Genomic DNA, 24,303 nt, shown 5'->3' with positions numbered 1-24,303 from the left:
TTCCTATCTACAGTAACCAAATTAATGTCTCTTTTCTATAGGTCTTTACAGAATTGTGTACAGTATTACCAATCACATTTAGCGAGTCTCTCCTGATTGTAGGTTACCGGGGGGCTCAGGTTCCCATGCTGTCAGCCAATCAGCGCTTCCCCCATTCATTCTTATGAGAGTGACCGGGAATTATTATTATTGTCCTTTATTTATATAGCGCCACAAGGGTTCTGCAGCGTCTTACAAAGTACATAAGCAAATGAGTGAACAAGAAAACAGTTATTAACATTACAAAACAATGCAGGACAAGGACACGGTGTATACATATTGCTGCATTAGAGATCATAACACTTATATAAGCAGCAGGGCGTCAGCAACCAGCCGTTAGGTGCCGTCGTGGGGCGTTAGGAGTAAATTATTACTATTATTACTACATTTTATTTATAGGGCGTCACAAGTGGTCCGCAGTGCCGTACATACAGTACAGGGTACACAGAACATTACAGTAACCAAATTATAAACAGAGCACCAGTAACAATTAGTAGCACAATTCTCCATACACAATACAGCTGGGAAGGTGAAGGCTGTCATAGAAGTGCTAGAGAAGAGGGTGTGAGACAGTGGGGAGGAGGACCCTGCTCCTAGGAGCTTACAATCTAGGGGAGAGGGGAGACAGACAGATGACATGAGGCATGAGTGTGTAGAGGGGGACCTGAGTGCAGGAAGTAGGCGAGGTAGAGATGGCTGAGGCGGGAGGGACAGAGACCTGGTGACACGGATATGTGGGGGAAGGGTACGCTTTGATGAACAGGTCGGTTTTCACTGCACGTTTGAAGCTCTGCAAGGTCGGGGAGAGCCTGATCGAGCGAGGGAGCTCATTCCAGTGGAGGGGGGCTGCACGGGCAAAATCTTGGATACGAGCATGAGATGAAGTAACCAGGGTGGAGGAGTCATTGGCAGACAGGAGTGAGTGGGAGTGAGTGTGTAAGGAGATGAGGTTGGAGATGTAGGGAGCAGTAGAGTTAGAGAGGGCGTATGTATAGGGATGAGGTTGGAGAAGTAGGGAGCAGTGGAGTTAGAGAGGGCGTAGGTAAGGGGATGAGGTTGGAGATGTAGGGAGCAGTAGAGTTAGAGAGGGCGTATGTATGGAGATGAGGTTGGAGAAGTAGGGAGCAGTGGAGTTAGAGAGGGCGTATGTAAGGGAATGAGGTGGTAGATGTAGGGAGCAGTAGAGTTAGAGAGGGAGTGTGTAAGGAGATGAGGTAGGAGATGTATTGAGCAGTAGAGTTAGAGAGGGCATATGTAAGGGGATGAGGTTGGAGATGTAGGGAGCAGTAGAGTTAGAGAGGGCGTATGTATGGAGATGAGGTTGGAGAAGTAGGGAGCAGTGGAGTTAGAGAGGGCGTATGTAAGGGAATGAGGTGGTAGATGTAGGGAGCAGTAGAGTTAGAGAGGGAGTGTGTAAGGAGATGAGGTTGGAGATGTATTGAGCAGTAGAGTTAGAGAGGTCGTATGTAAGGGGATGAGGTGGTAGATGTAGGGAGCAGTAGAGTTAGAGAGGGAGTGTGTAAGGAGATGAGGTAGGAGATGTATTGAGCAGTAGAGTTAGAGAGGGAGTGTGTAAGGAGATGAGGTTGGAGATGTAGGGAGCAGTAGAGTTAGAGAGGGAGTGTGTAAGGAGATGAGGTTGGAGATGTAGGGAGCAGTAGAGTTAGAGAGGGAGTGTGTAAGGAGATGAGGTTGGAGATGTAGGGAGCAGTAGAGTTAGAGAGGGAGTGTGTAAGGAGATGAGGTTGGAGATGTAGGGAGCAGTAGAGTTAGAGAGGGTCTTGTATGTGAAGTTGAGGAGTTTGAAGAGGATTCTGTAGGGGAATGGGAGCCAGTGCAGGTTTTGGCAGAGGGGAGCAGGGGTAAATGATAGTATAAGTAAGGGAAGGAGAAGCACATGAGGGAAGAGGGCCCTGCTTGTGTGAGCTTACCTTCTAAAGGGGAGGGACAGGCAGACAGGGGTGACACAGAGGGGAGAGACAATGAGCATCGAGCAGAGGGTTAGGAAGAGAGCTGGAAGGCTTTGATGAAGTAATTGGTCTTTAGAGACCGTTTAAAGATTAGTAGAGAGTAGGAGAGAGTTCCAGAGGTGGGGAGCAGCACGGGCTTTGCAAGTGAGTGTGAGAAACTAGAATTGGGAATGACCTGCCATTAGTACTGTACCGAGTGTACACTACTGTATGCTTGGGCTCTGGGTTTTCCTTTTTTTTTGTTTTCTGGAGACCAGTGGACTACTAGAATACATGGGCTGAAGAGTAGCCGTTCCAATGGCAGACTACGGGTGCCAGTAAGACCTTAATGTCCGGGCATGCTGGCACTTGTTGTTCCACAAGTGCCGACATCCCATGGCAGGCTTGCTGGGACCTGAAGTGCCAAAGTAAAGAACAATATGAATTTCTGTTTTTTAAACCATTAACCCCGTACCCACCGCCGCCAGAGGCTCGGGGATTACCCCCAGGCTTCAGTCCAGGTCTGGGGGTTCCTCAGGTTCCTGGGGGGTCCTAACTTTCTGAGGAATTTCAGACTGACTGGACTGACCAGTTTGGGGCTAGTTTACGGTATGGTAGGGGGACCCCACTCTGTGTGTCTCCCTGATATAGCATAAGCCTCCTCACCCCCCTGATTTTCCAGTACCAGACTGGGGTTGAGTGGGTTTTTATTGTGTGGGGGGGGGACTCCACGCATTTTTGTTTTTACATTAATCATTTTTTCACTGGTTTACACACCAAAGCCTGCACAGATCATACTGATCTGTACAGTACATTGAATCTGCCTCACATTGACAGCGGAGTCTATTGTAAAAGGGGAAATCTGACAGGGTTTTATACAGAGAAAAACGACGGGTAGCGCCACCAAAAGACAATGGACACTCAAACACGATGCTTAATAAATAATGCATTTAGACCCTCCAAACTGCCGGCAATGCCCAACACAATAAATGTCCCCCCATGTCTTAGTCTTGGGCTCCTGCTGTCACAGTTCTATAGACCCCTAATGACAATACTACTCTAATGATGGCATCTGAATTCATTTTATGATACAACTAAAGGGCGTCTGGTTTATGGCCAATATCTTACCAAGGTCACACTACACAATCTGATCTGACAAAAACAGATTCATGTCACCGTGTCTGCGGCATGCTGTAAAACCAGTAGCGACAGCTGAACTGGAAAACCTGCAAGTAGGTAACACCTTTAATGTCATATCAGTGTCTCACAGGCTCCATCCTATGCTCTTCAGCAAGAGAGGGTAGAGCAGCAAATTACAGTCATTTATGTTTCTTCTCAGTCAGAGATTACAGTGAAATTAAAAGCATCAAAACACAATTCCATGGAAGAGGTTTTATATATATATATATATATATGAAAGCTGCAATAAGCCTGGTAAAAGGTGCTGTGGCCAGCACTAGCCTCAGTCCTGTGTTCCGCTTACAGCCAAAGGGACTGGGAACCAGAGCAGCATGACCAATCACTTATTACTGCCCCTGGAAAATTGGGTTCGGTATCTTAGATCAAAGGGCCTGATTCAGAGCCGCTCGCTATTTGCGGTCGTTCGTTCTAAAACAAGGGGTGGCTATTCAAATGAACCGTTAGCTAATTGCGGTCTGTTCACGCCTCTAAGTCTGAACGAGCGAGCTAAAGTTGCGGTTGTAATTTTGAAAAATACGCCCCCTGGCCGCTCGCATCCTACGTCATGTCCGCTATTTATTAGATTTATCGTGTACATCGAACCGCGTAAGACCTGCTCGCTATTCTTGTGGCTGGTTTTTTCAACCGCTATTTTGCGAGCAGTTAGGAGTAAAAAAAAACCAAGTGACGTGGTCAATGACGCTGCTGTATTAATTATGTACTCCCTTAAAACGCCCGTTTTGACCTTTAAGCACGCCTGCGATCTAAGGGCCTGATTCAGAGCCGTTCGCTATTTGCGGTCGTTCGTTCTAAAACAAGGGGCGGCTATTCAAATGAACCGTTCGCTGTTTGCGGTCTGTTCACGCCTCTATGTCTGAACGAGCGAACAAAACTTGCGTTCGTTTTTTGGAAAAATACGCCCCCTGGCCGCTCGCATCCTACGTCATGTCCGCTATTTATTAATCGAGTACATCGACAAGGGTATGAACTGCTCGCTATTCTTGGGGTTGGTGTTTGCTACCACAATTTTGCGAGCAGTTCTGACTATAAAATAACCCAGTGACGTGGTCAATGACGCTGCTGTTTTAAATATGCACACCCATAAAACGCCCGTTTTGACCTTTAAGCACGCCTGCGTTCAGATTTCCACTCCCCGTTTTCAAGCACCTTCCCCTGTTACCACCCACATACGCCTCTTTCTGTCACTCAAAATAGCAGGCATTCGCTATTTTGCGAGCACATGAATTTCGGCCGCACTGACTGGTTAGCGCATGCGTATAACGATCCGTACGCATGCGCAGTTGGGCTAACATCGCTCGGAAACGAACGAGCGGCCGCTTACGAGCGGCTCTGAATCAGGCCCTAATTCCACACCCCCGTTTTCAAGCACCTTCCCCTGTTACTTACCACCCACATACGCCTCCCTCTGTCACTCAAAATAGCAGGCATTCGCTATATAGCGAACAAACGATTTTCGGCCGCACTGACTGGTTCGCGCATGCGTATTAAAATACGTACGCATGCGCAGATGTGCGAACATCGGTCAGAACGAACGAGCGGCCGCTTACGAGCGGCTCTGAATGAGGGCCAAAGTCCATAACGTTAACATGACACTGCCGATATAGCCAGGATGTCAACACCGTTTGTTTAAGGCCATTCTAACCCTAACCTCTAAACCCTAATGCTAATGTCGACATTTTCACAATTTCAACATTTAATATGCCGACATTCTCTCCATGTTGATAATTATGCTGACATTTTAACCAAGTCGGAGCATTGTCATACAGCACACAGAGACTAACAGATACAGTCACACATGGCGGTGAAAACTATTTCTGCACTGTTTAATACAGTATAGTCCCAGAGTGCCATGGTGCACGCCATGGTAACGAGCCCTAACTGTGCCTATTCTGCTAAAGTCTAACCAACAAGAGGTCAAACTGGTGTTTCTTATCGGCTGGGAATAAATAACTGAATACTATAGGCAAAAATAATACACAGCTACAATGGGATTATAACATACAAACCCTGCCCTTGCTAGGAATCAAACTCATGGCACCTTAATTCTATGGCAGCAATGCTAACCACTGTGCTGCTACAGTCCCCTTATATAAGTAGTGATGTTATAACATTACACAGCGGGGATCACTGTCATTGCCCAATACACAGTGAGAGAAGACATAGCCTTAAAGTCAATAAGAGTGGTCCATGGATATGCAGACGGGAAGCAGACGGACCTACTCCCGACAGCCGGCTTCCGGACTGTCACATCCTGGCAAGGGTCTAAAGACAGGGGTCGATATGACGATGCCTGTCATGAGACATACGCCGGGAGCCCGATGCCCGGCATCCCGATCGAAGGGACGTCGGGCGCCGAGCGCGGATAGCCGTGTGGGGGGAGGGTTAGGTTTAGGGTTCCCGGGGGAGATTAGGGTTAGGTACCCTCCCCGGGAGGTTAGGTTTAGGCTAGGGGAAGTGGGGGTAGGTTTAGGCACTTAGAGAGGGGAAGGTTAGGGTTAGGCACTCCTAAGGGAGGGTTAGGGGGTAGAATTAGGTTAGTATATACTTACCTTAGGACGATCGGGATTTCCTCCTCTGCCGCTCTCGGGATTCCAACCGCCGGGCATGGGTCCGGCGGTAAATCATACCGATTCCGGTCATGTACTTGTATTGGCCAGGATGGGAATGAAGAGCGGCAGGAACGGCACTGGGTAACCTATTACGGAATGACTGGACCTGGAGACATCGGCCTGACCTGGTGTAGTCTGTAATGAGCTATATTCTCAGCAAGAGGTAGTGGGGCGAGAAAATCCTTCTCGCTGTATGTGAGGGCTGTAAGAACGCAGATTCCTCACCATCAGTGACGGGGGAAGAGCGCAGAGAGTACAAAGTGTATGAAATGTTATCTATAAATAAATGAAATGGATGAGTAGTGTTAGTGACGTCCCCAGCAGAGGTGACTGTATCATACGCACAGCGCCACTTATCAGGCCCTACGCCATGGGCATTGCTCGCTAATATACAGGGGCTGATGCAGGGATGTCTCTCTAATAAAGCGCATATGGGAAACGCGCGTATATATGCCCATATGCAGGGTTGTACAAACCTCCCGATGTGCCCGCCTATACGTGTGCGCTATTAGTCGTCAGTGAGCACTTTAACCTGCCATATACACGCTGCAAAAGATTCACCTCCGAGCACTAACATGTATTAATGCTTATGTCCAGCTCTGTATAACGCGCAGTAACGTCACATCCCCCTCGCTGAGAGTGTCCAGCGTGACAACCCATTACCCACCAGTTCCACCTATGCGGTAGTATAGATCATGTGATAGACATACATACGCCTCGCCATTGGCCTCACATTGTGCAGTCATTTCCTGGGCGCGGCTCATATGCCCCACGCCTCATACGCACCACGCCTCATACGCCCCACGCCTCATACGCCCTACGCCTCATACGCACCACAAAGTCTGACTATAGGCCTTATTCGCCACCGTGGGGGAGAAGGGACGAGGCCAAGATCTCCATCGGTTGACAGAGATTTCTCTGGCCTCTTTGTTGTATCTGCGGTCCCATGGGTCACTCAGCCGGCCGATGGTATCGCAGATTATCCGATGCTGCGTCCTTGGATGCAGGTTGGATAAGTAATGCATGCCGGAGGTGTGTACGCTATAGCCTCTGCTGAATCACCCTCTATATCTGTATAGTTACTATGATTACACTTCTCACCTTTACTAGTATATTTTCTGGCTTCACATCGCGGTGGAAGATCCCATTTCTGTGCCAATCAAAGAGAGGAAAATACAATTAACTGGGGATAATATTACACAAGCACATTACAGAGGGTCCTGCACACATTTATATTGCTCTACAATAGCTTCATTTCCCACATCTACTACTTTTTAAGGTGTATGTAGATTTACTAGACATATATTTGTTAACATGACTTAAGAACGTTCACCGTGGCAATTTCACTATTTTGCTGTTACTGAATGCAATACAGTATCTTACTGATTTTTAAGAGTTACATCAAATATTTGCTGATTTTAATGGCCTACTAAACAAGCCTATGTACTAAATATGTCTTATTAAACAAGCCTAGATTATAACTTTGCAAGATGCACTCAGGAATCACAGAAGTTTTGTGGAGTGCAGAAATAATCACCATAATGCAGCCTATCCAGTCACTAAGAGCCAGTGACATCACTGAGGATACAGCCTATCCAGTCACTAGGAGCCAGTGACATCACTGAGGGTGCAGCCTATCCAGTCACTAGGAGCCAGTGACATCACTGACAGTGCAGCCTATTCAGCCACTAGGAGGCAGTGACATCACTGAGAATGCAGCCTATCCAGTCACTAGGAACCAGTGACATCACTGAGGGTGCAGCCTATCCAGTCACTAGGAACCAGTGACATCACTGAGGGTGCAGCCTATCCAGTCACTAGGAGCCAGTGACACCACTGAGAGTGCAGCCTATCCAGTCACTAGGAACCATTGACATCACTGAGAATGCAGCCTATCCAGTCACTAGGAGCCAGTAACATCACTAAGAATGCAGCCTATCCAGTCACTAGGAGCCAGTAACATCACTGAGAGTGCAGCCTATCCAACCACTAGGAACCAGTGACATCATGGAGAATGCAGCCTATCCAGTCACTAGGAATCAGTGACATCACTGAGAGTGCAGCCTATCCAGTCACTAGGAGCCAGTGACACCACTGAGAGCGCAGCCTATCCAGTCACTAGGAACCAGTGACATCACTGAGAATGCAGCCTATCCAGTCACTAGGAGTCAGTGACATCACAGAGAGTGCAGCCTATCCAGTCACTAGGAGTCAGTGACATCACTGAGAGTGCAGCCTATCCAGTCACTAGGAGCCAGTGACATCACTGAGAGTGCAGCCTATCCAGTCACTAGGAGTCAGTGACATCACTGAGAGTGCAGCCTATCCAGTCACTAGGAGCCGGAGCCAGTGACATCACTGAGAGTGCAGCCTATCCAGTCACTAGGAGCCAGTAACATCACTGAGAATGCAGCCTATCCAGTCACTAGAAGCCAGTGACATCACTGAGAATGCAGCCTCTCCAGTCACTAGGAGCCAGTGACATCACTGAGAGTGCAGCCTATCCAGTCACTAGGAATCAGTGACATCACTGAGGGTGCAGCCTATCCAGTCACTAGGAGCCAGTGACATCACTGAGAGTGCAGCCTATCCAGTCACTAGGAGCCAGTGACACCACTGAGAGTGCAGCCTATCCAGTCACTAGGAAACAGTGACATCACTGAGAATGCAGCCTATCCAGTCACTAGGAGCCAGTAACATCACTGAGAGTGCAGCCTATCCAGTCACTAGGAGCCAGTAACATCACTGAGAATGCAGCCTATCCAGTCACTAAGAGCCAGTGACATCACTGAGAATGCAGCCTCTCCAGTCACTGGGAGCCAGTGACATCACTGAGAGTGCAGCCTATCCAGTCACTCGGAGTCAGTAACATCACTGAGCATACAGCCTATCCAGTCACTAGGAGCCAGTAACCTCACTGAGAATGCAGCCTATCCGGTCACTAGGAGTCAGTAACATCACTGAGAGTGCAGCCTATCCAATCACTAGGAGTCAGTAACATCACTGAGAGTGCAGCCTATCCAGTCACTAGGAGCCAGTAACATCACTGAGAATACAGCCTATCCAGTCACTAGGAACCAGTGACATCACTGAGAGTGCAGCCTATCCAGTCACTAGGAGCCAGTGACATCACTGAGAATGCAGCCTATCCAGTCACTAGGAGCCAGTGACATCACTGAGAGTGCAGCCTATCCAGTCACTAGGAGCCAGAAACACCACTGAGAATGCAGCCTATTCAGTCCCTAGGAGCCAGTGACAACACCGACAGTGCAGCCTATCCAGTCACTATAAACCAGTAACATGACAGATAGTACCATAGAGATGTCATTGGTTCCTAGTGAATTGATCAGAGGGATTCCTATAAATATTAGTTACGCCCACACAATGGCTGTCTGCGCTGGGTCTAGATGACAGGTGCACTTTAATACTCTGGACATTTTATAAACTACATTACAGGTATTAGGGTTGCATCGTCATTACCTATCTATAGCAGTTGGATGCTCAGCAGCGCTGCCAAGGCATGCAGTAAATGAAAGAACATGAGTTATGTTATACAGTAAGCTGCTCTGCCCAGTAATAACACATAGAAGTAGCATAGTACTGCCCTAAGGTGTTATCAGTAAGATCAGATGGATCGCTCTGCAGAACCGGAACATCTGAGCCCTCTATTACTCTGCACCAAGAAATCTACCACTCATATGACGTTTCTGAGAGATGAAATATCCATTTAATTTGCTGTATTCAGTTGCGTTTGTAAAATACATTTCAAGAAGATTTATCACAACATATCTCCTAAGGACTCGTTTGCCACCTATGCCACCAAGAATGGCAACACTGCACTAAGCTGCAGCATACAGGGGAAAGTGCTGGCATTGCCTGAGGCTGGTGATAACACCCTGGGACGGCAGAGGGAACTGGTAACTCCTGTTCTGGTTATGTAACAAGGAATGTAATCATCAGCAATAAATATACAGGACACAGCGTACAGCACTTATACCACGTCCTCTGCACCCAACTCACCTGTGCATGTGTTCTAGGGACTTGCAAAGCTGGTACACGTAATTCCGGATTTTATTATCAGACAGTGGTTGTCTTCGCTCTGTGCCAGGAGAAGGTATGACAAATGGTGAGACTGCGTCATGGACACAAACCTGTACTCATTCATTCAACTGAGAGCCTGACTCAGCACGGATCGCTATTCTGCAAATGCGCACGCAACGCAGCTGCTAATATCAGCGGTGAATTCAGTGGTGTCCCCAGAGGTGGGGCTGCAGCACAGTCCAAAATTCAAATAGTGGGGTCACACCAACTGCCAGTGAGTGCCAGCCAGTGATGTGTGGCAGTGTTTGGGGTGGCAGTTGGTGTGACTCCCCTATTTGAATTTTGGACTTTGCTGCAGCCCCGCCTCTGAAGCTGCCACTGGCGGTGAAATGTAATAAATTCACATTGCGATCGCAGCCTGACATAAGGACGCCCACTTCTCCTTACTCACATCCATATACCTTGGTAACATAGCGAAACAATCGGTAACATCGACCCATAAGCACAGGTAAGGTAGGTCAGACCTCACTCAGGAATTGCTAACTTCTGGGCACGCTATGAGGCCTCAGGCTGTGTCTGGTAACGCAGTGGCTAATTTAAGCACGCCCATGCAACGCCGTCCCAACGCACTGGCATGCCTATGTTCGCCCGACCGCCCCCCCGTCACCACCAACAAATGGCACTTCATTTCCAACTACTCTGCAATAGGTCTGTGTGTTATTTCTGCGATCACACTCCCGATCGCAACGGCTAGGTGGCGCACGCGCATTGCGATGAGTACGTATGCGCAGAACACAACAATTGGCCGACTGCGTGCATCTTAGCAACTGTGATCCTTGCGGAATCAGGCCCTGAGTTTCCATAAAATCCCATCCAGAGTGTTAGAAGCATCGCATAGTTATTATGGCATAGTTATTATGGCATAGTTATCATCGCATAGTTATTATGGCATAGTTATTGCATAGTTATTATGGCATAGTAGTTATGGCATAGTTATGGCATTGTTATTATGGCATAGTTATCATGGCATAGTTATCATGGTATAGTAGTTATGGCATAGTAGTTATGGCATAGTAGTTATGGCATAGTTATTATGGCATAGTTGTTATGGGATAGTTATGGCATAGTTGTTATGGCATAGTTATTATGGAATAGTTATTGCATAGTTATTATGGCATAGTTGTTATGGCATAGTTATTATGGAATAGTTATTGCATAGTTGTTATGGCATAGTTATTATTGCACAGTTATTACGACATAGTTATGAAATCTGACAAAGTCACACTGATGTATAAGTGTGTATAACCATAACACTGACCATAGTATGCGAATAGAAAGACCTCTATTACAGTTAAATATCATTAATTTATTTATAATTTCTTATATAGTGTCTATATATCATGCAGCACTTTACAGGGGACATAAAAGCAATCACATTAGTCCAGGGGCGTTTTAAGAGAGGAGGAGGCCTATGTGCATACTCCGTGTGGGCCCCATCCTCTCTTGTACGGTGCAGCTGTGGCCGACGCATGCAGTAGATCCTGGATTAGTGCCAGAATCCACTGCGCATTTGCAGGTCTCAGGGAAAATGGCGCCTGCGCCATTTCCCCTGGGACAGCAGTACTGCACATGTGCAAGACACTGGGAAAATGGCCACTGCCATTTTCCCTGTGATTTTTGCTGCTTTAGCTTTTCCAGAAGCTAAGAAACCTACCACTATGTCTTTCAAGTGTGTGTGGAGGAACCGGAAACCCCAGAAAAACCCATGCAAATACGGAAGAACGTACAAACTCCACACAGATAGGGCCCTGCGTGAAATCGAGCACATAAACACAGCACTGTGATAAAAACAAGCCACCATACTGCCATAATATAGTGCTGCAATTAGCTACCGACATGCTAAAACTGTCCAACAGGTAATTATGGCATCAAGCACACGTAAAAAAAACATAGGTCACATCACGCTGAGGTTAGTCCATCCCGAACCCCTCCACCTGCTCACTCCCCTAAAGTGCTTGATTTGCTTGGCACAGCAGTGGCAGGTGTGAACGGCGGGTGAGAAACTGAGGATATGCTTCCAAATGTGCCAAATGATGAGGCATTGGGATAGTTCCCTCAGATTGGCACTGTCGCACCTAAGTTGGGAGTCAGAATAGAAAACATGAGCGTGAGAGAGAGGGACAGCACTATAGTAATAACGGATTCATATGATTAGACATACAACCACACGGGACATCCAGCAAGCTATACACTGCAATAGACTAAAGGCCCTACACATATAATTACACAACTAAGACACAACAGTAGTACAACCGCAGGGTGATGAGGCTCAGTTAGGAGACCCTATGGACATAGCTGACATTGAGGGGCCTGGACCACACTCCCAATGCGACACTGGAAAGAGGTAAGGACGGGCACAATATACAGTTCCGCTCATATGCAAGGGCAGAAATTGGGCATACAATATAGAAGAGGCCCAATCATCCTCAGGCATACAAAATAGCAAAAATAATATTACACCAGCGCCTCCTAGGTGCACTCCAAACTCCTCAACCGCGAGCAAGTAGTAAGCACAACCATAACCATAAACAGATGGACATCAAACATAAGACCTGTAGAAAGAGAGAAAACATAAAAAAAAGAACTAGACATATAGAACAATCAACAGTAAATAAGTAAACATAGTGGGCGTCCTTACGCGACGCAGTGCGAGTACTTCATTTAAATATCCGGCCCCTTTTTACCAGCGAGCGACCGCAACTTGCGATCAGGTCTGAATGAGCTCCCTAGTCCCTACAATAAGGTTACAGCAAGTAGCAGTGTCCACGAGAACCCAACTAAGGCAGTAAATGTCTATGGTCACCAGGGTCATCGTGAGAAGAGAGACCAGATTCCTCCAGATGTGACAGCACAACCTTACTCTCCATGGGGTCTCTGATGAAAACAGTCTTTCCGGTGAGATATACAATAAGCCTGAATGGCGACGCCCAGCAGTAATGAAATCCCTGATCATGGAGGGTCTTGGTAAAGTCCTGGACTCTGGACCTCATTCATAGGCGGTCACTAGTTGCAAGCGGTCGCACAGAAATAGGGCGGCCGCTTGCATATTGAACGACCTCCTCCTTGTCGATCGCTAAGCTGTGGGTTAAAGGGGCACATTCACTAGACGATCTACTCCCTGTCCAATCTCTAAACGATTTTCCCTTGATTTATTCCCTTGAAATTTTATCTTTCAGTCTGAATGATTTGCAAACAATTTGCAAACTATCTTTAATAGATCAAGTGAAATTGACCTGCATGTTCAGTCGACTGACGAGACGATCAAACGACCAGCGCGCGCGCGCATCGTTGATCGTTAAAGACCAAACACTGCACGATTTACAAACGATTTTTAAACAATTGAACGACAACAACGTCGTTATCGTTCAATCGCCTGCTAAAATCGTGTAGTGGATACACCCACAGCTCTAGCGACCGACATGGGTGATGGTCGCGATGGTCAAGACTATCGCGCCCATCGGGGCTTACGACCAGACCCTAAGGGTGGGTCTGGGCACTCGTAAGCCCCAGGGAGCTTCCAGCTCTGATCGAGCAGGAAGCTTCCCACTGACATCAGCAATGATGTCAGTGGGGCCGCCCCCAAACGGCAAGCGTTCCGGTGGGAACGCCTCCGTTTGGGCAGGCACGCCCCCTGCCCGCCTCCCAAATGGAGCGAGCTGTCACTCACCATCGACAGCTCGCCCCGTCTGCTGCGAGACCCATAGCAACGGAGCGCCCGTCGCTAGCCGGGGCTCGCGCATGCGCACGACGGAGCCGGCTCCATTGTGCGCATGCCCAGTGGGGCAACATCGAGTCGGTTGCGAGCGCTCATCGCTTGCGACCGACTCTGAATGACCCCCTCTATGCTTAGCATTCATCACGATCCTCGTAGAATTGAAGCTTGACATGATCACAGAGGATGTTATTTGTCTTTCTAGCTAAGGAATCTCTTGATGACACCCTTGGTGGTGCTGTCTCCAGGTTTAGGCTGGGGGTCAGGATAGAGAAACGATTATGCAAATAAGATTCAGAGCGTCAGGCACAACTGTGTCAGTAACTATGTGGATTCAAATGCTATTCCTCCATTCACCATTTCCCAGGACCTTGTTTCATTCCAGGACAAGGCGGCACCAAGTGGGCTCTTTCTGTAATTCCATCAAATACAATTAGAACCGAAGCCATTCACCGGGTGGCAGATCCACTCTTCTATCCATGGAGATTAAGTCCTATGGATAAGAGGGGACCCGGCAGTGGTTGGAGTAATTAAAACAGAGTAACAAATGGTTAAACAGGCAAAAATGCTGCAAGGATCACAAACGTCTTCATCCTGTGTATATAGGACAATAGGTACAGTAAGAAAACAATGGGTGGGTCTTACGGACACCCTTGTGGATGACAGTCTACGGTCATAAACCAATGGCTTCTATGATGTCGCTGCCGCTACATACAAATGATACTGACATTTCCACATGGTATTTTGACCATTGAGCACAAGTCCCATGAGAGAAGCTGTATCCTTTATCTATAACAGGGCAAAGAGTTCCCTGACCAGTGGGGTTGGAAAGAGTTGTTCTTACTTACTCAGAATTGCCCCAATGACAAAATATCAAGCATCTGGCTCAATGATAAAAGGGAGTTTGGGTGGGATTTATGGAAATGCTATTACCGAGAGTCCTCTACCTTCTGGAGACCAGTAGCAGCAGTAGCAGGATCTCCTCACTGGCAAGTTGTGTGACTGGGGCAGAAATACCAGAAAAGTCCCTAATGAAGCGTCTATAGAAGCTGGCAAATGCTATTACAGCCCGGGCTTAGCTGGGATATGTGTGCAAGCCCAGAAAAGAGATGATATACCCCAGCACAGCGCCAGGACATAAAGAGCCCCAGAAACATACCCCAGCACAGCGCCAGGACATAAAGAGCCCCAGAAACATACCCCAGCACAGCACCAGGACATAAAGAGCCCCAGAAACATACCCCAGCACAGCGCCAGGACATAAAGAGCCCCAGAAACATACCCCAGCACAGCGCCAGGACATAAAGAGCCCCAGAAACATACCCCAGCACAGTGCCAGGACATAAAGAGCCCCAGAAACATACCCCAGCACAGTGCCAGGACATAAAGAGCCCCAGAAACATACCCCAGCACAGCGCCAGGACATAAAGAGCCCCAGAAACATACCCCAGCACAGCACCAGGACATAAAGAGCCCCAGAAACATACCCCAGCACAGCGTCAGGACATAAAGAGCCCCAGAAACATACCCCAGCACAGCGCCAGGACATAAAGAGCCCCAGAAACATACCCCAGCACAGCGCCAGGACATAAAGAGCCCCAGAAACATACCCCAGCACAGCGCCAGGACATAAAGAGCCCCAGAAACATACCCCAGCACAGTGCCAGGACATAAAGAGCCCCAGAAACATACCCCAGCACAGCGCCAGGACATAAAGAGCCCCAGAAACATACCCCAGCACAGCGCCAGGACATAAAGAGCCCCAGAAACATACCCCAGCACAGCATCAGGACATAAAGAGCCCCAGAAACATACCCCAGCACAGCGCCAGGAGATAAAGAGCCCCAGAAACATACCCCAGCACAGCGCCAGGACATAAAGAGCCCCAAAAACATACCACCAGCACAGCGCCAGGACATAACGAGCCCCAGAAACATACCCCAGCACAGCGCCAGGACATTAAGAGCCCCAGAAACATACCCCAGCACAGCGCCAGGACATAAAGAGCCCCAGAAACATACCCCAGCACAGCGCCAGGACATAAAGAGCCCCAGAAACATACCACCAGCACAGCGCCAGGACATAAAGAGCCCCAGAAACATACCCCAGCACAGCGCCAGGACATAAAGAGCCCCAGAAACATGCCCCAGCACAGCGCCAGGACATAAAGAGCCCCAGAAACATGCCCCAGCACAGCGCCAGGACATAAAGAGCCCCAGAAACATGCCCCAGCACAGCGCCAGGACATAAAGAGCCCCATAGAGTCTTCACCAAAGGTACAACCACTGGGTATGGTTCTGGCAGCACTTTCACAAATGATTTTAGTGACGTGTGTAGGTCGGAGTGTGCCTAGGTACCACAATGGTTTCCAGTATGATCTCCTTCCATGGCTGCTGCACACCTTAGTGATGGGGGAAGGTCTTGGACTCACCTCCAGGACCAGCCCTGAGACCGCCAGGCGAGCTTAGACAATATAGCTACAGCATACTGAGCACACACTCCCCTATTATGTATATGCTGACTCAGTAATGTATATATTGTTTATTTTGTTCTTTGGTTGTCACATACACAATGGTCCTGACCGTCCTGGCAGCACTTAGTTACGTGTACACTAATATGTTATTCATTTTCAGGGGTGTGCCCAAGAATCACTACATAAACCTCTGCCATGCAGGATTATTGGCCCCCGTGTGCTGACCTGGCTCTGGCTTTTGTTGCTCTGACTTTCCTCCTTTGTATTCTGTGAGCTTTTGTACTCAGTTGTAGCATTCCTGACATGTATCTCTGCGCTCTAACCCTGCTGCTGCTTTGCCCTTTCCCGTTATCCGCCCTTATGCCCAACTCAGCCTGTTACCGAACCCTGTATCTGCTTTGTCAGTTGACTCCAGATACCACAGCCTGCAACTAATGCTGCCTCGGGATTGCCATTTAATTCCAGATAACTAGTGTTGGTATACGTGGCATCAGATAATTTATTTATTAACAGTTTATTATATATCAGATGCCCCTTAGTGTTGGTATACTTGGCATCAGATGCCCCCTAGTGTTGGTATACTTGGCATCAGGTGCCCCCTAGTGTTGATATACTTGGCATCAGGTGCCCCCTCTTGTTGGTATACTTGGCATCAGATGCTCCTTAGTGTTGGTATTCTTGGAATCAGGTGCACCCTAGTGTTGGTATACTTGGCATCAGATGCCCCTTAGTGTTGGTATACTTGGAATCAGGTGCCCCCTAGTGTTGGTTAGTGATAACTGTCTGAGTACCTCTCCCAGTTACCAGGCCTGTGTTAGTCACCAGTAATAGAACACTTTGCATATTACTTCCTGTAATAACCGAAATTTGGAGTGACACTGACAGGGCCTAATCAGGGCGCAGGTAAAGCCGATGTTCACCTGGATCAGCCATTTTTATTTGCAACTGCACATGTGAAAATTCCTAAAAACTCCTAAGACGCACGCATTACGCACACAGGAGCACGCATTACACACACAGGCGCACGCATTACGCATACAGTCGCACGCATTACACACACAGGCGCACGCATTACACACACAGGCGCACACATTACGCACACATTACGCACACAGACGCATACATTATGCACACATTACACACACAGGCGCACACATTACGCACACAGACGCATACATTACGCACACATTACACACACAGGCGCACGCATTACGCACACATTACGCACACAGACGCATACATTATGCACACATTACACACACAGACGCACGCATTACGCACACAGGCGCACACATTACGCACACAGGCGCACACATTACGCACACAGGCGCACGCATTACGCACACAGACGCACGCATTACGCACACAGACGCGTGCATTACGCACACAGACGCGTGCATTACGCACACAGACGCGTGCATTACGCACACAGACGCGTGCATTACGCACACAGACGCATGCATTACGCACACAGACGCATGCATTACGCACACAGACGCATGCGTTACGCACACAGACGCATGCGTTACGCACACAGACGCATGCGTTAGGCACACAGGCGCATGCATTACGCACACAGACGATTTTGTTGTTAATAAATGATGGCATCCTGGGCGGTGGCTAGAAATGCACAAATAAAATGGGGCGCTCAGTGGGTGTATAATAACAGTGCCGCGGGCGTATCAATGTAGGCGGCTGTGTACAAGGACACACAGACTGATTCATAGGAGGCCATAGCCAGACACTGCAGCTGGCAAAGGCCTGGGGCAAGTTTCCATGGTGCAGCCGATGGTAACGTATAAGGACGTACCAATCGGTATTACAGGGCAGGGCCGTAACTAGGGTGGTGCAACATGTGTCACAGCACAGGGCGTCGCAGGGCAGGGGGCGCGGTGTATAATCATTCTCACATGTAGAATAATCCCCAGCACCGTCTGGCCGCCCCCATCTCCTCCCTATCCAACTCCTCCCCCCGTCACACCCTCCTTTATGTAACACACATCTCAACATACTGTCATACTTGGGACTCAAACCCACCACCTCTCACATGACAGCCAGACACCGTGCAGATGGAGCTATCTGCAATCCGCAATGTGAAAGTGGGCGTCTCAGCGCTCGTACCCTCCATCGCACCGTCCAGCACAGAGGGGAGGCTGACATAAGCATTTGCACATTCCCGCAGCTGCTGTTGCTATAGTGGCTGACACCGCACATTACCAACCATCTCTGAATCAAGCCCAGTATACTGACATTGGTTATGTTTCTATAGGACAATTTCCAATTAATGTTACAGTAATACCATGACAGCTGTGTTTTCTCTTTGCTGGATTCCCTGTGCACAGTTCCACTGTGTATCTGAGCAAGAAGCCAGGTCTAGCTCTATGATACATTGTCATCCATTCAGTCACATCCTACCATGATCGGCGACACATGTGAGCAAATGCCGGGAGTATGAGACAAATTCTGATATGTGTGTGGCCCCAAGATAAGGGCAATGTCAGATGTCAGTGGCGTAACTGGGGGGGAAGAATGGGTGTGTGTGTCAAGCAGGGCACATGCCCTGGGCGATGTGCCAGGCCCAGCGGAGGGGGCGCCAACGACCAGGGCATCGCTCCTGCACTGCCCGTCCCTGCCACCATTGTACCCGGACTGAAGACTGATGTGACTAACAAGCTGGCAAGTGTGCCTGTTGATGCTTGCTGGGGCTGACTGTAGGGGGAGCTGCAGCAGCAGTGTGCAGCCCCTCCCAGGCAGTCTTCCCATTCTCTATCCTGAGAGCTGCCGCCAGGTGACAGGGTGATTCTTCCTTCCCCAGCGCTCGCTCCGCTCCGGAGCAGCCAGGTGTGTATTCATTTTTTTGTGGAAAAGAATGTGGGGCGGACTGTCGCGGGGGATGGTGACTTTTAAAAACAATTGATGCCAATAACGTATTTATTTGGCTGGCTGCATTTGTGTGAAAGAGGTGTGTGTCTGTGTCAGTGTTTGTGTATCTGTGTCAGTGTGTGTGTGTGTGTATCTGTGATGGTGTGGTTGAGAGACGACACGGGAAGGCGATGGTGTGCTGAGAGACGACACATGGGGGAGGTGATGGTGTGGCTGAGAGACGACGCAGGGGGGAAGCAATGGTGTGGCTGAGAGGCAATGCAGAGGGGGAGGCAATGGTGTGCTGAGAGACGACATGGGGGGAGGCGATGGTGTGGCTGAGAGACGACACAGGGGGGAGGCGATGGGGTGGCTGAAAGACGTCACAGGGGGGAGGCGATGCAGGGCTGAGAGACAACACGGGTGGGGAGGCAATGGTGTGGCTGAAAGATGACGCAGGGGGAGAGGTGATGGTGTGCTGAGACGACACAGGGGGGATGAAATGGTGTGGCTGAGAGATGACGCAGGGGGGAAGTGATGGTGTGGCTGAGAGAAGACATGGGGGAGGCGATGGTGTGCTGAGAGACAATGCAGGGGGGAGGCGATGGTGTGCTGAGAGACGACGCAGGGAGGAAGGCGATGGTGTGCTGAGAGACGACGCAGGGGGGAAGGCGATGGTGTGCTGAGAGACGACGCTGGCGGGGAGGTGATGGTGTGGCTGAGAGACGATGCAGGGGGAGATTGTGTGGCTGAGAAACGCAGGGGGAAGGAAGTTACACAGGGGGAACGAGTCTGGTTGAACCGCTGTTGTATGATAATGACCTTCTTAATATTCCTACACAAACAGGCATCTTCCGGATGATGTGACCTACATGAATAGTCTTCCCAGGGAGGATACATTTCTTCAGAGGTTCCACATTGTGAGAAACTACCATACAGGTAAGGTGAATATGGAATGTTCCGAGTGATGAGAAATGGGTGCCGTGTCATGTTGACACGCCCCATTATAAGTGACCACACTCCTTTGGTGTGTGACCACGCCCATTATTTTGGTGCACATTTATGTGTTTATGTGTGTGTGGTGGGAGCGGGGAGGCAAGCGCCGTTCATTAACTTGCCCTGGGCTCCAAAGACCCTAGTTACGCCACTGCTTAGTAATGCTCATTAGTGCGGTGATTTTCTGATCACTGTTATTGTGCGTTACTACACGCCATGAGTGATCAATTTAGCCAATGTTCCCATGTTGTATAGTATTGGCCGCCCACTTATGTGGCCAAATTATAAAGCGCTCCCTTATTAATCCCACGTATGACCAGCACTACATATGGTAAATTACATTACACGTAAAGCTGCAATTCCTTTCAAAGGAAATATTTTTTTTGCGCATGCAACCTAAACATCATCAGTGTGCGTGTAACTAACCTGCGCAGGAGCAAAAGATTCGCCTCCCAACAGGCGTACATGTGCATAGTACCTGATCTGCATTTGCGTTAGTGCCATTGCTGGCCTCTGCCAACGTTGGAACGTTTCTTCTCACCCCTGTTCTTCATGGTGTAATACTTGCAAAATGCACGTGGGTCTCCATAGTCGCAGATACGTGCGTTCCCTTCCCGAGCATACGCAGAGCGAAAATACGCTACAGAAACTCAGTCTCAGTTGTAGTACTCAGTCTCAGTTGTGTAAGCTGCCATTCATCACTTATGGTTTCATACGTGCCATTTGACCACCACAGCAACCAGCCAGATGACATAGGATGTAGTGTGTTTCGGAGCTCCCCCGCAGTGATCAGATGACATAGGATGTAGTGTGTTTCAGAGCTCCCCCGCGGTGATCAGATGACATAGGATGTAGTGTGTTTCGGAGCTCCCCCGCGGTGATCAGATGACATAGGATGTAGTGTGTTTTGGAGCTCCCCCACGGTGATCAGATGACATAGGATGTAGTGTGTTTCGGAGCTCCCCCGCGGTGATCAGATGACCTAGGATGTAGTGTGTTTCGGAGCTACCCCGCGGTGATCAGAGGACCTAGGATATAGTGTGTTGCGGTGATCAGATGACATAGGATGTAGTGTGTTTCGGAGCTCCCCCGCGGTGATCAGATGACATAGGATGTAGTGTGTTTCGGAGCTACCCCGCACTGATCAGATGACATAGGATGTAGTGTGTTTCGGAGCTCCCCCGCGGTGATCAGATGACATAGGATGTAGTGTGTTTCGGAGCTCCCCCACGGTGATCAGATGACATAGGATGTAGTGTGTTTCGGAGCTCCCCCGCGGTGATCAGATGACATAGGAAGTAGTGTGTTTCGGAGCTCCCCCGCGGTGATCAGATGACCTAGGATGTAGTGTGTTTCGGAGCTCCCCCGCGGTGATCAGATGACATAGGATGAAGAGTGTTTCGGAGCTCCCCCGCGGTGATCAGAAGACATAGGATGTAGTGTGTTTCGGAGCTCCCCCGCGGTGATCATGTGACCTAGGATGTAGCGTGTTTCGGAGCTCCCCCGCGGTGATCAGATGACATAGGATGTAGTGTGTTTTGGAGCTCCCCCACGGTGATCAGATGACATAGGATGTAGTGTGTTTCGGAGCTCCCCCGCGGTGATCAGATGACATAGGATGTAGTGTGTTTTGGAGCTCCCCCGCGGTGATCAGATGACATAGGATGTAGTGTGTTTCGGAGCTCCCCCGCGGTGATCATGTGACATAGGATGTAGTGTGTTTCGGAGCTCCCCCGCGGTGATCAGATGACCTAGGACAGTGTTGGCTAACCTTGACACTCCAGCTGTTGTGGAACTATATATCCCAGCATGCCCTGCCACAGTTTTAGCATGCCCTAATAGCAAAACTGTAGCAGTGCATGCTGGGTTATGTAGTTCCATAACAGCTGGAGTGTCAAGGTTAGCCAACACTGACCTAGGATGTAGTGTGTTTCGGAGCTCCCCCGCGGTGATCATGTGACATACGATGTAGTGTGTTTCGGAGCTCCCCCGCGGTGATCAGATGACATAGGATGTAGTGTGTTTCGGAGCTCCCCCGCGGTGATCAGATGACATAGGATGTAGTGTGTTTCGGAGCTCCCCCGCGGTGATCAGATGACATAGGATGTAGTGTGTTTTTCGGAGCTCCCCCGCGGTGATCAGATGACATAGGATGTAGTGTGTTTCGGAGCTCCCCCGCGGTGATCAGATGACATAGGATGTAGTGTGTTTCGGAGCTCCCCCGCAGTGATCAGATGACCTAGGATGTAGTGTGTTTCGGAGCTCCCCTGCGGTGATCAGATGACATAGGATGTAGTGTGTTTCGGAGCTCCCCCACGGTGATCAGATGACATAGGATGTAGTGTGTTTCGGAGCTCCCCCGCGGTGATCAGATGACATAGGATGTAGTGTGTTTCGGAGCTCCCCAGCGGTGATCAGATGACATAGGATGTAGTGTGTTTCGGAGCTCCCCCGCGGTGATCAGATGACCTAGGACAGTGTTGGCTAACCTTGACACTCCAGCTGTTGTGGAACTATATATCCCAGCATGCCCTGCCACAGTTTTAGCATGCCCTAATAGCAAAACTGTAGCAGTGCATGCTGGGTTATGTAGTTCCATAACAGCTGGAGTGTCAAGGTTAGCCAATACTGACCTAGGATGTAGTGTGTTTCGGAGCTCCCCCGCGGTGATCATGTGACATAGAATGTAGTGTGTTTCGGAGCTCCCCCGCGGTGATCAGATGACATAGGATGTAGTGTGTTTCGGAGCTCCCCCGCGGTGATCAGAGGACATAGGATGTAGTGTGTTTCGGAGCTCCCCCGCGATGATCAGATGACATAGGATGTAGTGTGTTTCGGAGCTCCCCCGCGGTGATCAGATGACATAGGATGTAGTGTGTTTCGGAGCTCCCCCACGGTGATCAGATGACATAGGATGTAGTGTGTTTCGGAGCTCCCCCGCGGTGATCATGTGACATATGATGTAGTGTGTTTCGGAGCTCCCCCGAGGTGATCATGTGACATAGGATGTAGTGTGTTTCGGAGCTCCCCCGCGGTGATCAGATGACATAGGATGTAGTGTGTTTCGGAGCTCCCCCGCGGTGATCAGATGACATAGGATGTAGTGTGTTTCGGAGCTCCCCCACGGTGATCATGTGACATAGGATGTAGTGTGTTTCGGAGCTCCCCCGCGGTGATCATGTGACATATGATGTAGTGTGTTTCGGAGCTCCCCCGCGGTGATCATGTGACATAGGATGTAGTGTGTTTCGGAGCTCCCCCGAGGTGATCAGATGACATAGGATGTAGTGTGTTTCGGAGCTCCCCCGCGGTGATCAGATGACATAGGATGTAGTGTGTTTCGGAGCTCCCCCACGGTGATCAGATGACATAGGATGTAGTGTGTTTCGGAGCTCCCCCGCGGTGATCATGTGACATAGGATGTAGTGTGTTTTGGAGCTCCCCCGCGGTGATCAGATGACATAGGATGTAGTGTGTTTCGGAGCTCCCCCGCGGTGCTCAGATGACATAGGATGTAGTGTGTTTCGGAGCTCCCCCGCGGTGATCATGTAACATAGGATGTAGTATGTTTCGGAGCTCCCCCGCGGTGATCATGTGACTCTCCCTTCTGGAATGTGTTTGAGAGGGGAAATGCGTTCCAACCACACTTGCCTAATCTCCCAGAATGTCCAGGAGACTCCTAAATTTAGAGGAGCCCCCACAGACTGTCAGGGCAGCAGGTCACCCTTCCACATCAAGCCCATATCCTAGAACTGGACGGGACAGGAGGTGACATGATGACCTGATTCTCAGCATGGAGAAGCGATTCATGTCCATGATGAAGACACCACTCGCAGTGACATTTTGCAAAGGGAATACTGAGATATAGGACATCTTAGGAAAATGTTCATCAAATGAATGGTAATAAGGTGCTAAACTTGCTGTTTAAAAACTAAACAAACAAAAAACATCAAAGCACTTCTGTGATTTAATTAGCTAGGAATAATACAGACTACCCAATGTTTGGAGTATTTTGAAAAATTCCAGCCACTGAAATTGCAACAGAGAAGCAACAGTGCAGGTAGGTCCAACAGTGCCGCAGTACGCGAGCATAATGGCCCCTACACAAAAACAGCCGCCACCAACTATTCAGAAATTTAAATATGCAAATTTATGGTGACAATTATGCCCCCAGCCCATCCCGCCACCCTCTCTTTCCCGCTCCGCCAACAAGCACGCACGCACACCTCAGCGGAGTGTGACATAAATGGAATATATAATTTGTTTACCTCTTATCAGCTCGTAGATGTTCATATCCATTAATTCACAAATTAATGCAAGGCACCCTGATTTCCTGTCACTGGAAAATAATAAAAGAGTCAG

At 49.0% G+C, this 24,303-nt stretch overlaps 1 protein-coding gene across 1 annotated transcript in view; it reads right to left on the bottom strand.

Moving 5' to 3' along the window:
- MOK (MOK protein kinase) overlaps nt 1-24,303 on the bottom strand; it is a 90,678-nt gene that overhangs the window by 26,454 nt on the left and 39,921 nt on the right. The window contains exons 4-6 of the mRNA XM_088475659.1: nt 24,210-24,280; nt 9,818-9,896; nt 6,899-6,947 (exon numbers count right to left, since the gene is read on the bottom strand). Of these exons, the coding sequence (XP_088331785.1) occupies nt 6,899-6,947; nt 9,818-9,896; nt 24,210-24,280 (199 nt within the window). The remainder of the gene's footprint in view (nt 1-6,898; nt 6,948-9,817; nt 9,897-24,209; nt 24,281-24,303) is intronic.

Source organism: Taudactylus pleione, unplaced genomic scaffold (assembly GCF_031769625.1).
Source record: "Taudactylus pleione unplaced genomic scaffold, aTauple2 ptg000175l, whole genome shotgun sequence".
NCBI lineage: Eukaryota > Metazoa > Chordata > Amphibia > Anura > Myobatrachidae > Taudactylus > Taudactylus pleione.
Note: the sequence above shows the minus strand (reverse complement) of the source record. Positions and strands in the feature narration are given on the sequence as shown.